The 16,048-nt window shown below is 51.5% G+C and overlaps 2 protein-coding genes across 2 annotated transcripts; one reads left to right on the top strand and one right to left on the bottom strand.

The window, feature by feature from the left end:
* Positions 1–844: 844 nt before the first annotated feature.
* On the bottom strand, positions 845–6,935 carry ACTL7A (actin like 7A). The gene has a single exon (XM_002708122.6). It carries the CDS (start codon positions 4,399–4,401, stop codon positions 3,079–3,081), a length of 1,323 nt encoding a protein of 440 aa, XP_002708168.2. The 5' UTR covers positions 4,402–6,935; the 3' UTR covers positions 845–3,078.
* Positions 6,936–9,742: 2,807 nt separating this feature from the next.
* On the top strand, positions 9,743–11,193 carry ACTL7B (actin like 7B). Its single transcript, XM_002708125.6, has one exon. It carries the CDS (start codon positions 9,872–9,874, stop codon positions 11,126–11,128), a length of 1,257 nt encoding a protein of 418 aa, XP_002708171.1. The 5' UTR covers positions 9,743–9,871; the 3' UTR covers positions 11,129–11,193.
* Positions 11,194–16,048: the final 4,855 nt, after the last annotated feature.

Raw genomic sequence — 16,048 nt, 5'->3', positions numbered from 1 at the left:
GCAAGCGAATTGCTAACAAAGCCAAGGGAGGATTCTTGGACAAAAATTGAGTCAATAGAAAAAGGAGAAACCCCTGTGAGTGATAAATGCCTGAAGTGGGGGAAAAGTTCTGTCTAGTTCTAGAAGAGAACATGCTCTTTCCAAAAATGTGTACTCTGTCCCATTTATGCTGTGTCCCAAAGCAAGTTCATGCTGTAGTACGCCAAAACTTTCAGGTTTCTTAGTTCCATTGAATCAGACAACTTTACTCAAATGTTCTAAACATCAAGAGGGAAATTGGAGAGCAATCCAATTAAAGAGTAATCTTTAACAACATAGATTTCAAAGTACACTTTCTAAAAAACTGAGGCAGTAGCTAATGTTTGTATTATGTCTTTATGAGTGTAGGTTTGTGTAATTTCTCAGCACTGCCACAAATTATAAAATAAATTTATATATTTATACACTTATATATTTATACATTTATACACTGTATAATATATACACTGTATATATTATACAGATCCTTTATACATCCACAATGTGCATACATGTACATAATTGTGAATTTTTTATAGCCATAACTGAAAAAGTTGTCTTTAGAAAGAAACAAAATTGGTAATTCTTAGTAATTGAAGGTGATTACAAGTTTGAGAAACAAAATTACGTTTTTTGCCTCTTGTGCCAGTCTCCACATACCTGTGCGTTTCTGGAAGCACCACCTGGACATGCCTGTGGGAGCCTTGGCTTGTCCTTGTGGATATTTTTTGGTAACTAGGGTAAGCATGAAAATCTTGAACTCTAGGTGACTGTACACATCCCAAGGGGACAGACAAGCCAAAGCTAGTATGATGAGAACCTAGTATTGTTTTTGTTTTTTAATTTTACTTATTGGAAGGGCATAGAGTCAGCGAGAGAGAATTAATGTTCTCTGTCTATTGGTTCACTCCCCAAATAACTGCAACAGCCAGGGCTGGGCTGGGCCAAACCCAGGAGCCTGGATGTCAATCCCTGTCTGCCACGAGGGTCACAGGGACCTGCTACTTAAGCCATTACCTGTCGCCCCTCAGTGTGTATTATGAAGGCCTGCTCTTGATCCTGTATTACGTGTTCTCTCTGCTCCCTAATGCTGCTATTGGCTCAAGTCCCAGGAAATTTAAGAACAAGATGCCCTGGTATAAAGGATAGAGCAAGGCTTTGAGCCATGGTTCTGTCCTTGGACAGAGTTATTTTACCTTACTGAACCTTGGTTTCCCACAGCCTTGTATACCCAAAGGGCTGAGCAGAGTTTCTCAGTGATGCCTTGGGTTTGGGGCTGAGACTGTCTTGAGCATTGGAGTATTTTTAGCAGCTTCTCAGGTTTCTGTTCACTAGATGCCAGTAGTATAAACTCCGACCTTGGCTTTGGTAACCAAAACTCTCTGTAAACCTTGTTAAATGCCCTGTGGGGGTCAAAATTGCCTCCAGTTGAGAATCACTGGGCTTCGATGATGTCCACATACTAAAACTGTTCATCTTTTTTTGTGTGTGTGAGGAAGATTCTCTTTTTCTGCTAGAGCAATTGTAAGAATCAAGTGAGAGAATTCATAAAAGTGCTTTGAAAAAAATTGCAGTTGTTCAACCTTATGTTGGTACTTTTCATTTTCTTTTTTCTTTTATTTATTTATTTATTTTTTGACAGCCAGAGTGGACAGTGAGAAAGAGAGACACAGAGAGAAAGGTCTTCCTTTTCCATTGGTTTATTCTCCAAGTGGCCGCTAGGCCGGCGCGTTGTGCCGATCCGAAGCCAGGAGCCAGGAGCTTCCTCCTGGTCTTCCATGCGGGTGCAGGGCCCAAGCACTTGGGCCATCCTCCACTGCCTTCCCGATCCACAGCAGAGAGCTGGACTGGAAGAGGAGCAACTGGGACAGAATCCAGTGCCCCAACCGGGTCTAGAACCCGGGGTGCTGGCACCGCAGGCAGAGGATTAGCCTACTGAGCCATGGCACTGGCCGGTACTTTTCATTTTCAAATGAGCTTTTAGGCCAAGGATGACTCTCATCCTCCAGAGATCCACCTCTTTGTCAAACCCTCACTTTTTGGAGGTTCTTAACTTGGAGTGCATAGAATTTATGCATTTAAGAACTTCCTGAGAGGGTTTCATAGGTTTTAGCTCCCTGCCAAAGAGTCCAAAGCTTAAGAACTAACTCCAACTTGCCCATCTGTCAGTGTTCATGGAGTGTTGATAGCGGAGTGGTTTGGACAGAAACCATGGTGAACAAGATGCACCTCTCTCAAGTCAAAGTACCCAAGTCCTGGCTGAGCGCTTAGTTCTCCAGGACAAGACTTAGTCGTCTCTGCTGAACCAGGCTCGTCAGGTGCCCTTCTATGGCTATTACTTGTCTCCACCTTGGCTTCCCTGCTCCAGCTTGCTGTTGCCAGCCGTGTGTGCTTACTAACCAGGCCTGGAGCTTAGGCCAAGCACATTGGGTCTTCCAAGGCTGTCTAGGCAAACGTGGAGGCTATGAGGGGGCAGCTCTTAGGGTTTCTCCCTGAAGATGGGAGGAGGTCAGCTCTCTTCTGAACACTGAGTATGTGCCGTTGAGTGCAGGTGTGACCAAGGACCATAGTTAGAGACTTTCAGACACCTGTATAAGAGGTAGATGGGTGCTGGCATTGCAAGCAGCAGCTTAACCTGCTGTGCCAAATGCTAAAACCCAGCACTTGTAACAGAGTTCCCCCAAATGAAAAAAAAATAGCCCAGTCATTCCTCCCCTTCCCCTGCTAACAAATGGAAAACAAGTCCCTGAGCCCTGTCAACCGTGTGCACTGACAAGTTTCTCCCAAGAAAATGAGTGTTTATAAGCAATCTACATGTGCTTGTCTTCATCGATCCTCCTCCCCGCCCCGGCTTTTGTTTTGGCAAATGCATATTGTTAAAACAGAAGCCGCATCCGTGGGATTGTTCTCACCAAGTAGGAAACACATACTGCAGAGGGGAACATGAGGGCTGTTTAATGCTACAGGAAGGAGTGTGCTGGCTCAGCTCCCCGCGTGGAGGGTGGACGCTCACCAGGCCACGCTGCCGCACGGTCACGGCAGTGGCTCGGCATCATGCGTTCAGAAGCACCTTCTGTAGAGGAAGAAGGGCCCGTGTTCCTCGTACTCAGAGCGATGGACCCACAGGGGTTGGAAGCCCTGCAGCGAGGCCAGGATGGAGCCTCCGGTCCACACCGCAGTGTCCCTCTCCGGCAGCACGTTCACCTGCGGGGTGTCGTTGGGACACATGCTGCTTAGCTCCTTCTGCAGGCGGTTGGGGAAGCCGCTGAGCATCGTGCTGCCTCCGCAGAGCAGGATGTTCCCCATGAGGTCCCGCTTGAGGGCAATGTCGCACTTGTTAAGGCAGGACACAGTCTGCGTGTGAAGGCCCAGCTGCATGGACTTGATCAGAGAGGGCTTGAAGAACATCTCGGCGCAGAGGAACCTTTCCTGGTAGAGGTATATCTCCTTCCCATCGGGCAGAGTATACTGGATCGCGTGCTCCGTGGGAGGGACTTTCTTCTCCTCGATGGGGTCCAGGGCCACGAAGCAGCATTTCTTCTTGATGTCCTCCACAATGCACATCTGGTCCTCGCTGAAGTATTTCCCGGCGTTGTTCAACAGGTTCATCAGGTAGGCGGTCAGGTCAGAGCCTGCGTAGTCCAGCCTTCCGGTGATGCTGGGCAGAGGGTAGCCCTCATAGATGGGGACCACGTAGGACACGCCATGGCCCACCTCCACCACCAGGCCGGAGGTCCGCCCGTAGGAGTACATGGACAGGCGGGACTGGTAGGCGATGTGCATAGCGGGGGTGTTGAAGGTCTCAAACAGCATTTCGGCGTACTTCTCTCTGTTGGTGTGTGGGCTCAGGGGCGGGTCTGAAACCAAGACCGCATGCTCCTCCGGGGCGATCTTCATCTCCTGTCGGAAGAGATGCTCCCAGATGTCCTGCACCGTATCCCAGTCCACGATGATGCCGTGGCGCAGGGGGTTAACCAGCCTGAGGCGAACCTTTGGGTTGATGAGCTCTTGCCCCACGAACGTCTCCTTGCGATTGTCCCCGGTCTTGGCTGTCTCCATGTAGGGCTTGCCCACTGTTGTCGAGATCTTGTGGGTGGGCTTTGGCAGGCCAGCAAAGCCACATTTACAGTAGCCAGTGCCAAGGTCCACGACCACTGCTTTGGTCACCCCTAACTTGGGCCGCCTCTCGGCCACTGTTGATTTTGTAGGCTCTTCTGGCTCCGAAGAGTTACGGCCGACCCACACTGCCCGCCTGGCCGGGCCATCCTTGAGGGAGGCTGTCTGGAGGAGCTGTGTCTGCATGGAGGCCCGGTCACCCACTTTCTTGCCAGGCCCATCACCTATGTTTGCTGCCTGTGGAGCCCACATGCTTTCCAGAGCCATACTACTCTCAGAACGCTCCTCAATCCCGCTGGCTGCAAGGCCTGAAAGGCCTAACTCAGAGCAGAGCCTGAGAATTTTCCCAATAATGACATCACTGATTATGATGTAATCCAGTGACCTGAGTCTTTCTAAACACTGAGAATCTTTGTCCCATGTCAGGGTTGAACATTGTTTTCCAAACAGCTCCCTTTTTCTAAAGTTTACAATAACTTTGATTTACTCAGTCAGTATTTATTGAGCCTGCTATGAGTGAGACAGCTGGGAATACAGCAGGAAGGGAGAAAAAACCAAAGATCTTTGCTGGTACAGCTTATTTTTGTATTAGTCAGAAGGGGTTGGGAGAAACAGGCAATAACCAAAAGAAATAGCTATTAGAAAGTGTTGAGAGTGAAGGACAAAAACTAGGCAGGGTTCTGTGAGATGGTACTGCTTGCAGGAAGACCCGAAGAAAGGTATAATCTATTCAGGTGTGTGTGCAGGGGTCCAGCAGGTGCATAAGACTGGAGGCAGACGTGAGACTTGGGGGTTAGAGCAGGGGGTGTCAGATGGCAGCCAAATGCAGTCGGCAGCCCAGGATGGTCTGGGAACTTTAGTTGGAACACAGCCACGCTCATGCATTCGCCCACTGTCCACGGCTGCTGTGGCAGCACGACAGCAGGGCTGAGTCTTTGCAACAGAGATTGTGCTGAAGAAAACTAAGTATTCACCATCTGGCTCTTTACAGAGAAGAGTTTCCAACCTCAAGTTAGAGGATGGGTGGGAAAGACCAGGGAAGCCAGCGGAGAAGGAGCAAGGAAGGAAGGGAGAAGTGGTTGTGGGAGTGGGGGTGGCTGAGTAGCTCGTGTCAGTCCTTATAGGACATTGCAAGGCATTTGGCCTTGGCCCTGGGTGAGCTTTGATAGTGCCAGAGGATTTTGAGCACAAGAGTGACACCACTTGACTTAGATTTTAGAAGGCTGATTGGCTACTGGGGTGACTGTGCCATGCTCTTCTATCTCACTTAGGACACTAAACACCCTTTAGGACCACCTTAGGAGGAATTGTTTTTAGGGCATCCTTTGTGTGCTTGCTCCTCCTTCATCTGGGTCAGAGGGTGGGCAGTTAGAACCTGCTGAGTCCGGCTGATGAGAATATTGAAGCTTGTGGATGCGTAGCTCACTCAATGCTGTCCAGCCAGCAATGGCCAAGTTTCCTCGCTCTGGCTTCCTCCCGATGTATGCTGTGGACGCACCTTGAGACCTAACTTGCATCTCTGAGGCTGCTCGGCCACTTTCTTGTACGCCACTTTGAAGCTGGCTGCATTGGTGCTGCTGGCCTGCCACACTAAGGACACCCAGAGCCCTGCCTCATGTCAAGCAGCACCTTGGACATTACCCCTGCTCCCTGCTCTTCTACGTCACGCCAGTAATGGCCTTTCTCTCTCTCTTTTTTTTCTTTCAAAAATTGTATTTATTTGAAAGGCAGACATACAGAGAGAGGAGGAGAAGGGTTTTTCACCTGTTTGTTCACTCCCCAAATGGCTGGAACAGCGAGGGCTGGGCCAGGCTGAACCAGGAGCCAGGAACTTCTTCCGAGTCTCCCATGTGGGTGCAGGGGCCCAAGCCCTTGGGCCATCCTCTGCTGCTTTCCCAGGCACATTAGCAGGGAGCTGGATGGGAAGCAGAGCAGCCAGGACTCAATCCTGTGCTCATACAGGATGCCAACACTGTACCGCAGCACCGGTCCCAGGGCTTTCTCTCTTAAGGAGGTTCCTGGGGATGCTCTTGGCTCCTTGTAGGGATAAGGAAAGAAAAGGATGAAGTTCCGGCTCCTGAGCTTTGAGATTACCTGGTGGGGGCAGTTAAGCATCCCCTCCAGGACAAAAGTCTCAGCTTCTTGCTTCAGTGGTAGTGGATGAAATAATAGCATTGCATTTTGAAGGAAGACTAGGAAAGTACTTTCAAAAATATTTATTTGAGAGAAAGATCTTCCATCCACTGATACACTCTTCAAGTGCATGCATCAGTCAGGGCTGAGCCAGGTCAAAACCAGGAGCCTAGGGATCCAGCTCTTCCATAGGCTGAAGTGTGGGAACCCCTGGGTGAGGAGTTCCCAGCAAAGAGGATTCCTTGCCAAGCGGGCATTTTGAGCATCTTTCTGAAAGCTCAGTCCTATGTGCTGTAACCCAAGTACCAAGACTGTATCCAATTTCTTTGAGGTAGAAAGGAAAGTTCTTGGGGCTGGCTCAATAAGCTATGCCTCCACCTGCAGTGCTGGCATCCCATATGGGTGCCGGTTTGAGTCCCAGCTGTTCCACGTCTAATCCAGCTCTCTGCTATACGGCCTGGGAAAGCAGTGGAAGATGGCCCAAGTGCTTGGGCCACTGCATCAATGTGGGAGACCCAGAGGAAGCTCCTGGCTCCTGGCTTTGGATTGGCCCAGCTCTGGCTGTTGTGGCCATTTGGGGAGTGAACCAGTGGATGGAAGACCTTTCTCTCTTTCACTCTGTGTCTGTAACTCTACCTCTCAAATAAATAAAACATTTGAAAAAAAAAAAAAAAGTTCTTTTCAGAAAGTAGAGATACTCTTGAGACTTAATTCTGGATCCAGAGACTTTATCGTGAGCTGTGGACCAACAGCTAGATGCCCTTTGGCATCTCCAGATGGAACTCATTTTCTTCCCCCACATAGCTGTTCTCCCCACTGCATTCTCTCTCTCTCTCTCTCTCTCTCTGTGTGTGTGTGTGTGTGTGTGTGTGTGTGGTGCCACCATCCACCTAGTTAGTTGTTCATGATAATCCTGGAGGTGGTAGGCAGGGATCAGGGATCAGGCTGATGAGAGAAGAAAGCACTATAGGAATCAGATTCTACTGACAATTGAGTAGTTTGCCCAGATCTTTCAAATAATAATAAAGCTAGATTTGACTCAGGTCTTCTGAGTCCAATTCCATACTCTCTTCTATACTGTTTCCATTAGGAATGGAAGAAAGTAGGCTCAGGCTGTCTACTAACACTGCCTATAAATAGCCTAAGGAATGGGGCTGGCATTGGAGCACAATGGGTTAAGCCACTGCTCTCAGTGCCCACATCTCTCATACTGGTGTGCCAGTTTGATTCCTGGTTACTCCACTTCCAGTCCAGCTGCCTGCTAATGTTCCTGGGAAAACAGAAGATGGTCCAAGTATGTGGGTCCCTGCCAGCCAGCTGTTGTGGCCATCTGTGGAGTGAGCCAGTGGGTGAAAGATGGATCTCTCCTCCTTTCAAATAATTTTTTTCAAAATTTTTTCAAAAATTTTATTTTTAAGATTATTTGAAAGGCAGGTTTACAGAGACAGAGGGAGATCCTCCATCTGCTGGTTCACTTGCCCAGTAGCTGCAATGGCTGGGGCTGGGCAAGGCCAGAGCCAGGAGCCTGGAACTCCCTCTGGGTCTCCCACATGGGTGGCAGGGGCCCAAGTATTGGACCACCTTCTGCTTTCCTAGGATATTAGCCGGGAGCTGGATCAGAAGTGGAACAGCCAGGACTCAAATGAGTGCTCCCTTAAGATGTGGGCATTGCAAGTGGCAGCTTAACCCACTGCATCACAACACTGGCCCCATAAATAAATATTTAAAAAGATAGCCTAAGGGTTGTCACAGAAGCACAACTTCCCCTCACCTCCCAGCCAGTTAGTAGCCTCTTGGGAAAAAGGGGGTCATCAGTTCAGTGTGGGAAAAAGTTACTGCTCACAGCCGGTCAGAATGGGGTCAACTGACAATGCCAGATGACTGGGTGTGATGTTCCAGAGGGGACTCAAGGGACCAGTCCCCAGGTTCTGTGATTTTGTGGCATCACCCATGGTGCTTCTAGGCCACGATGCTCATCATTGCAATCTTTATAAAGTTGTTACCCACACAGTCCAGCTCAATAGTGCCAGTGGACAGCTCAGCAAACCAAATTCCCACAGGTTCTCCACTGGCATTCTTGCCTGTTCCACACGGTATTTCTTAATGGTGTCTTACAAACCCTGTCCTCTCCCTATCCATGTGACCTAATTCCTCGGCTACTTTTGCTCTTCTTAATTCTTCCAGAGAGTTTCCTCAGCCCCAGTTGCCCCTCTTCTCCCCTCTTTCTGTGGACTCTTCCCCACCAAAGCCCTAATCTGCTGTGTGCTTTGATAGGTCTAAGGTGCAGGACCTCTTGCCCGGCACAGGGAAAGGACCCGCCCTGCCCTCCCCTCACTCCCCCCTTGGAATCATTTAATCTAAGTGCAATGTTTGAGGCGAAAGAGGTCATAGATGTCAACGGGGGGGGGGAGGGAGGGGGTCTTCATTGCCAGAGTAGGAGCTTGGATTGAATTGAGGACGGCTGGGAGCCAACAGATAAGATTTGATTCTACCTTCCAAATGTCTCTGGAGCCTATCTCAGCCCCAGCTCCAGCACGAGGATTTTCCCAGCAGCCCCTTCTCAGGCCTCAGTTTCTCGTCTTGCCCCTCCCCTCCATTCTCTACATCACAGCCGAGTGCAGATCTTTCTAAAATTCTTCTAAGAGGCAAATCTGACCACTTCCCTACTTAAGGGCTCCATTGGTTCCCCAGCTGTTTTTAGTTTAGTACAAGCTGCTCTAGGATTTGAGACCCACCCCAGCTGGTTGCACACTGTCTGTAACTTCATCTATTTTTCTAGACACTTTCAGAGAAGTTCCCCTTCTGAGCTTTGCCTGCAGCTGTTCTGTCTGCTTGCACTGTCCTTGCTTTCTCATTGCTACTTACGAACACCCACATTTCCCAGAATTTGACATTAGCATCACCTCCTCTCTAGAAAGCCTCTCTTGTCCTCAGTGGGCACTCACTCCTGTATGCACGAGTAGACCTTGGTCTCCCGAGTGCCTCCATTCTAACTTCCACCCCCCTAGAGTGGGCGCTGCTCGTGCCAGGGTGTCCATCATCGGTCACCCGCAGGCGGCAGTGGCTGGTCCTGCCTGGAACCCCAGGAAACGAATGTTGAGTGAATGGAGGAAGGTACTCTTGGGGTCTTCAGGCTCTTTAGGGAGGCCTGGTGTGTTGGGGTTGCATGAACTTGGAGTAAGTGCAAACACTCCAAAGAGCGGCTTGCACTGGGCTAAGTCATCTGAGTTCTGATCCTCTTATTTCCTGACTCCCAGGAGTCTGTGAAGAAAGGAACTGCTAGTGCCTGATTTACTGTAAGGGCTCCGAGGAAAAGGTGTCGGCGAACAGGGGGCAAGGCCCAGAGAGGGAGAGAGGAGAAACCTCAAGACACCAGCCTGCTGGGGTTTCTAAGGCCACCCGGGGAGCAAATTCCAATTAAGGGTATGGGCGGGGCGGGGTAGGTGACGAGACCAAGCTCCGCCTCCAGCAGCCTGAATGGACCAGCCCCCAGTGACATCACAATCCCGAGCGGTTGCCAAGGCTGCACGGGGGCGAGGGGCGGACTCATTTCTCCCCTGGGAGCTCTAGCATGAAGCTGTGAGAAGGCGAGCAAGGGCGGCAGATGGCGACAAAGAGCAGCCCTAGCCCCATGCCCATGGGCACGGCTCAGGGTGACCCTGGAGAGGCGGGGGCCGTGCCCGGCCCCGACGCTGGCCTCCGGGACACAAGCTCGGCCAGTCAGCTGAAGATGAAGCCCAGGAAGGTGCGCAAGATCAAGGCGCTGATCATCGACCTGGGCTCCCAGTACTGCAAGTGCGGCTACGCGGGCGAGCCGAGGCCCACCTACTTCATCTCCTCCACGGTGGGCAAGCGCTGCCCCGAGGCGGCCAACGACGCGGGCGACACCCGCAAGGACACCTACGTGGGCCACGAGCTGCTCAACACCGAGGCGCCGCTCAAGCTGGTGAACCCGCTGAAGCACGGCGTGGTGGCCGACTGGGACTGCGTGCAGAGCATCTGGGAGTACATCTTCCACACGGCCATGAGGATCGTGCCCGAGGAGCACGCCGTGCTGGTGTCCGACCCGCCGCTCAGCCCCAGCAGCAACCGCGAGAAGTACGCCGAGCTCCTGTTCGAGACCTTCCGCATCCCGGCCATGCACGTGACGTCGCAGGCGCTGCTGTCCATCTACTCGTACGGCAAGACGTCGGGGCTGGTGGTGGAGAGCGGCCACGGCGTGTCGCACGTGGTGCCCATCTCCGAGGGCGACCTGCTGCCGGGCCTGAGCAGCCGCGCCGACTACGCGGGCAGCGCGCTCACCAGCTACCTGATGCAGCTGCTCAACGAGGCGGGCCACCACTTCACCGACGACCACCTGCACATCGTGGAGCACATCAAAAAGAAGTGCTGCTACGCCGCGCTGCTGCCCGACCAGGAGCTGGGCCTGGGTCTCGACGACCTGCGCGTGGACTACGAGCTGCCCGACGGCAAGCTCATCACCATCGGCCAGGAGCGCTTCCGCTGCTCCGAGCTGCTCTTCAAGCCCTCGCTGGTGGGCTGCGAGCAGCCAGGCCTCGCCGCGCTCACGGCCGCCTGCCTGGACCGCTGCCAGGAGGTGGGCTTCAAGGAGGAGATGGCTGCCAACGTGCTGCTGTGCGGCGGCAGCACCATGCTCGACGGCTTCCCCGAGCGCTTCCAGCGGGAGCTCAGCCTCCTGTGCCCGGGCGACAACCTCGCCGTGGCCGCAGCCCCCGAGAGGAAGACCTCGGTGTGGACCGGAGGCTCCATCCTGGCCTCGCTGCAGGCGTTCCAGCAGCTGTGGGTCAGCAAGGAGGAGTTCGAGGAGCGGGGCAGTGCTGCCATCTACAGCAAGTGCTGAGGGGCGGGCCCCGGACGCTGTAGACACATTGATTGCATTTCACATAAAACTGCTGGTGGGCAGTGCCTCCTTGTCTCGTTCCAATTTCTTCCCGCTCGGTCCGAGGAGCTGGGGGGGGGGGGGGGGGGGAGGGTGGGCTACTAGCGCCGTTTGCTTTGCAGGGGAAAGGGGGAGGGTAGGAATGGGGGACTCCCGTCCCCCCATCTCACCAGAGTGACGTCAGAGTCCAGAGCGTGGCTTCCTGTTCCATGCGCTGCTCCCGTGGGTTTCAAACCCTGATTCAGCAAACACCATGCTCACCCATCAAGCAATGGGGCAGTGGCCCAGGCTAAGGGACTGGCGTGGGATACAGAGTTCAGCGGTGATTCCAAGGAGATTCTCAGCCAGGCGTCTGCGGCCTCCGTGCCCCGGGTGTGCTCCTGACGGTGGCTGCTTCCAGCGCTGTCCCTGCCGGCTCTCCCCAGCTCCCTCACCAGCCACCGCTGAACTGCCTGCCCCTCCTAAGTGACAGCCCACAGGTGTGTGTGTATGTCTCCTGGTGTGAGAGGCCATTTCTGCCCCATTTTTAAAAAAAAATTGTTTTTATTTGAAAGGCAGTTACAGAGAGAGAGAAGGAGAGAGACATCTTCCATCCCATTTTGATCCAAGCCAGAATTGCAGATTCTTCCAGAGTCTCAAAGCAGAGTCGCCTCACCCAGAGGATGGCGGAGGGATCAGAAGATCCTTTTGGCGTCGTGTGGCCCTCCCCCGCTAGAGATGGGGAAAGGGCAGGCCAGAGAGGGGGAGGGGAGAGCAGCTGCAGGCCAGCGCTGCAGCCCAGGTCTGTTGTCTGAGTCACGATTATTTCCAGAAATGGCAAACATGGTTCTTACCGGGCAGTGGCCCAGAGCCCTTTCCAAGCAGCTACTATGGGCCAAGCCCAGTGCTGAGAACCAGAACACAGTCCCTTCCCTGGGGACAGCCTCTGGGTGGGAGGTGCCGTGGGAGCCATGTGAGGGCGGTGGAGAGTTTGAGGGCTGCACACTCACTGGTGTTGGGGCTGAGGACAGAGCTCCTGAGGCTTGGCGGGTTTCATCTGGTGAATGACCGTCTACCTAAAAGACCTGGTTCCTGCGGCTTTCCCCACCCCCACCATCTGACGGAGCCCATGACCCTGTGCCCATCCCTCTATGGGATCAGACGTGAGCTGGGTAATCTGGCGTGGGCTGAGTCTCCCATGTCCCTGAGCCGTCTCTTGTCTTGGCAGAGATTTGGGGCAGTCCTTGAGGCTGCCTCAGCAGAGGTGCTTTGTTGGCTATCACGCTGTAGAAATATTTCCCTGGAATGTTTTAGTTCCAGTGGGGCCGTGTTCTCCCGATTGCCAGAGTCTCCGCCACAGCCCTGACATTTTCGTGCCCACCTGCTACTTCAACAACACAATTTTGTTGTAATTGGCATTAGTTTGTTACTGGCAACCCAACAAGCTTTGACTACTACTGGACCATAAAGGCCTGAGGAGATACAGAGAGGGAAACTGAGGCTTCCACAGGGGAGAGTGATGTGTCCCGAATCACGCAGAAGTCAGCATGCAGGCCTCCAAGATGGGAATCCATGTGTGTCCACCTTCCCCACATCGTCTCTCTCCCTCTCCACAGCTTCAGCAACTCGTCTCCTCACATCTACAACCTCGGGGCCCTCACCACTGCTCATCCCCTCTGAAAGCATCCCAGAGCCTACAAAATCACTAAAGAAATCGCTTAGTCCTCCACAGGAACTTATTTAAGCCAATCACGGGCTCAGCAGGACAATTGATTTTGGTGGAGAAACACAGGCAGTGGCTTCCGCTTAAAAGGACTGCTGACCCTGGGTGTGCAGGGCTCCTCTCCTTTGTGTCCTTTGAAGTCATCCATAGAAATGCAAGTGCATTTGGGTTGTGGGGGTGGGGCCCGCAGGGACCTAGAGAGCACCACCTGATTCCTGATGAGTGGCTGTGGAAGAGAGGCAAGACTGGAAGGCTTCCGGCAGAATTGTACAGGGTGCCTCTGGCAGAGCAGGGCGACCTCCTGGGCTGCAGAGTGGGCAGGGGTTTGGGGCTTGGCGATGCCGATAGGGAGGACAATGGGAGTCAAACAAATGCATGTGCAAATGGGCTGGGGAAGGAGTCGTGGCTAACAGGCTCTTTCTGGAAGCATAGCCCCTCCTGCACCTCAAGTGTAGAGGGGTGAGCGTGTGGCCAGCCTCTGCGTGTGCATTTCTCAGAGGAAAGTTGAAGAACTCACTCTGAAGGTGGTTCTAGCTCAGGGGAGTGGGGGAAGGCAGTGTGTAAGGAGCAGATCATGAACCCTGCCTGGGAGAAAATATTCACAGACACCTACCCGATAAAGGATTGGTATCCAAATTGTACAGAGAACTTTAAAAAAAAAATTTTTTTTTTATTTATTAGAAAGGCAGAGTGAAAAGAGAGAGGAGAGGCAGAGAGAGAGAGAGAGAGAGAGAGAGGAGAGATTTTCCATCCACTGATACCCTCCTCAGATGGCTACAACAGTTGGGGCTTTGCCAGATTGAAGCCAGGAGCCTGGAACTCCATTCGGGTCTCCCGTGTGGCTCAAGTACTTGGGCCATCTTCTGCTGTTTTCCCAGGCACATTAGCAGGGAGCTGGATGGGAAGCGGAGCAGCCAGGACTTGAACCAGCACTCCAATATGGGACGCTGGCGTCCCACACAGAGGCTTAACCCACTGAACCACAGTGCGAGCCCCTGTACCTAGAACTCCAAAACTCAACAATAAGAAAGCAACTCAATTAAAAAATGGGCAAAAGATCTGAACAGAAATTTCACCAAATAAGATCTAAAGATGCCAGATAACACATATGCAAAACTATTGAACATTATTTATTAAATATGTAAAATGATACAGCTGGCTAGAAAGACAGTCTGGCAGCTTCTTACCAGGCTAAACATATTCTTACCTTATGGTTCCAAGATTCTACTCCTGCGCATTTTCCCAACTGAGCTGAAAACTTACACAGAAACCTGCACACAGACGTCTGCAGCAGCTGTAGTCACTATCACCAAAACCTGGAAGCAGCCAGATGCCCTTCAGTGGGTGAACGGCAAAGCTGCGGTGCGTCCGTATGTGGAATAGCGTTCAGCAACTACAAGAAATGAGCTGTCAGGTCACAAAAAGCATCAGTGCACACGAAGAAGGAAAGGGAAGGCCACATAGATCCCAGCTATGCGGTATCCTGGAAATGGAGAACTGTGTGACAGTTAAATAATCCCTGGTGGCCAGGGACTGGGGAGGAGGGTGGAGGCAGCAGGGGGAACCTGTAGGGCCGTGAGCGTGTTCTGTGTGATGCGGCGGGGGTGGCTCCACGATGTGATGTATTGGTCAGCACTCACAGAACTGGGCAGCACAGAGTGGACTTCAGAGTGGACTATGGGCCTCGGTAAGGATGGGTTAGTACTGGACCCACACGGATGCAAGGGTCAGCGATGGCAGCAACAGTATGTGGGTAGAGAGTGGTGTGGGGGGTGGGGTGCATGGGACTCTTTCTACTGTCTGCCTGTGTTTTCTGTAAATCTAAAACTGGTCTAAGAAAGTCTATTAATTGTTTTAAAATGAAGCTAAAAAGAACGATACTCTAAGGACTAGGAGAAAACATTTGTCAATCCTATATATATCCCTCAAAAAATTTGTATCTAGAAATTGAAAAGACTGTTCTAAACTGAACAGTTAACTGCAGGCATTTGACATGGCAGTTTAGTGCAGCTTAGGGCGCCTGCATCCCATTTCTGAGTGCCTGGGTTCAAGTCCTGGCTCTGCTCCTGTTTCCAGTTTCCTGCTACCTCACACCCTGGGAGGCAGCAGGTGATGGCTGTTGTGACCTTGCTGACCACGTGAGAGAGCCAGGTAGAGTTCCTGACTCCCTGCTTCAGCTTAGCCCAGCCATGCCTGGGCAGCTGGGGAGTAAACCAGCAGATGGGAGATCTCTGTCTCCCTCTGCCTTTCAGAGAAATAAAATAAAAATCTAAAAACCCTGAACAGTTAAAAAAATCCAATTAAAATATGGGCAGATATTTCACTATAAAGGATAAACATACAGCTGGCAGAGCAGCATATGAAAAAAAAATTTCCAATATTACTAGCTGCTGCAAGGGCAATGTAAATTAAAGCCAAAATGAGCTATTACTACACATCCATCAGAATGGGGGACAAAAGGTGGCAACCCGAAATTCGTTCAAGGTGAGGACACACTGGGTCACTCAGCATTGCTGGTGGGAATGGGAAACCCAGTCGCTGCAAGAAATGCTGCTGCATGCATGCAGCTACCACCCCACCAGCCGCGGCACGTGGGCTTGTATCCCAGAGAAAGGACAGCTGTCTTCACACTGCAGCCTATTCACAAACGTCCATGACCAACAGCGAGAAAGCAGACTGGTGAAGCTGTAGAATACGCACACCATGGAACACCGGTCAGCAATAAGAAGGAGCGAGCTAAGGGGTGCGGCACATTGAAAATTTACCCGGCAGGTTTTCCACATCTAAGGGGAAGACCCTGGTGGAGGGCGCAGGGGTGGGGAGAAGGGGCAACAGTTTGGATGAATCTCCAGATAATGATGCTGTTAAAAAAAAAATCCTCAAAGATCACATACTGTGTGATTCCATTTAGCATTGTGAAATAACAAAACTATGGGAATGGAGATGACATTAGCAGTTACCAGTGTTAGGGCTGGGTAGGCAGGAGGAAGCAGGTGTGGCTAGAAAAGGAAAACTGAAGGGGCATCTGGAGTGGTGAAACTGCTGTGTATCTTGACTGTGCAAATGTTAATATCATGGTTGTGGCGTTATACTACACTGCACTATATTATACTACTATACTATACTATACTATACTACACTACACTATACTATACCATATAATATAACATACTATGTAT

Source organism: Oryctolagus cuniculus, chromosome 1 (genome assembly GCF_051225735.1).
Source record: "Oryctolagus cuniculus isolate XC-2025 breed Fujian yellow rabbit chromosome 1, ASM5122573v1, whole genome shotgun sequence".
Classification (NCBI taxonomy): Eukaryota; Metazoa; Chordata; class Mammalia; order Lagomorpha; family Leporidae; genus Oryctolagus; species Oryctolagus cuniculus.
Note: the sequence above shows the minus strand (reverse complement) of the source record. Positions and strands in the feature narration are given on the sequence as shown.

Excerpts from the sequence above, each read along its gene's own strand:
- ACTL7B (XM_002708125.6), top strand. The coding sequence starts at position 9,872 with ATGGCGACAAAGAGCAGCCCTAGCCCCATGCCCATGGGCACGGCTCAG.
- ACTL7A (XM_002708122.6), bottom strand. The coding sequence starts at position 4,401 with ATGGCTCTGGAAAGCATGTGGGCTCCACAGGCAGCAAACATAGGTGAT.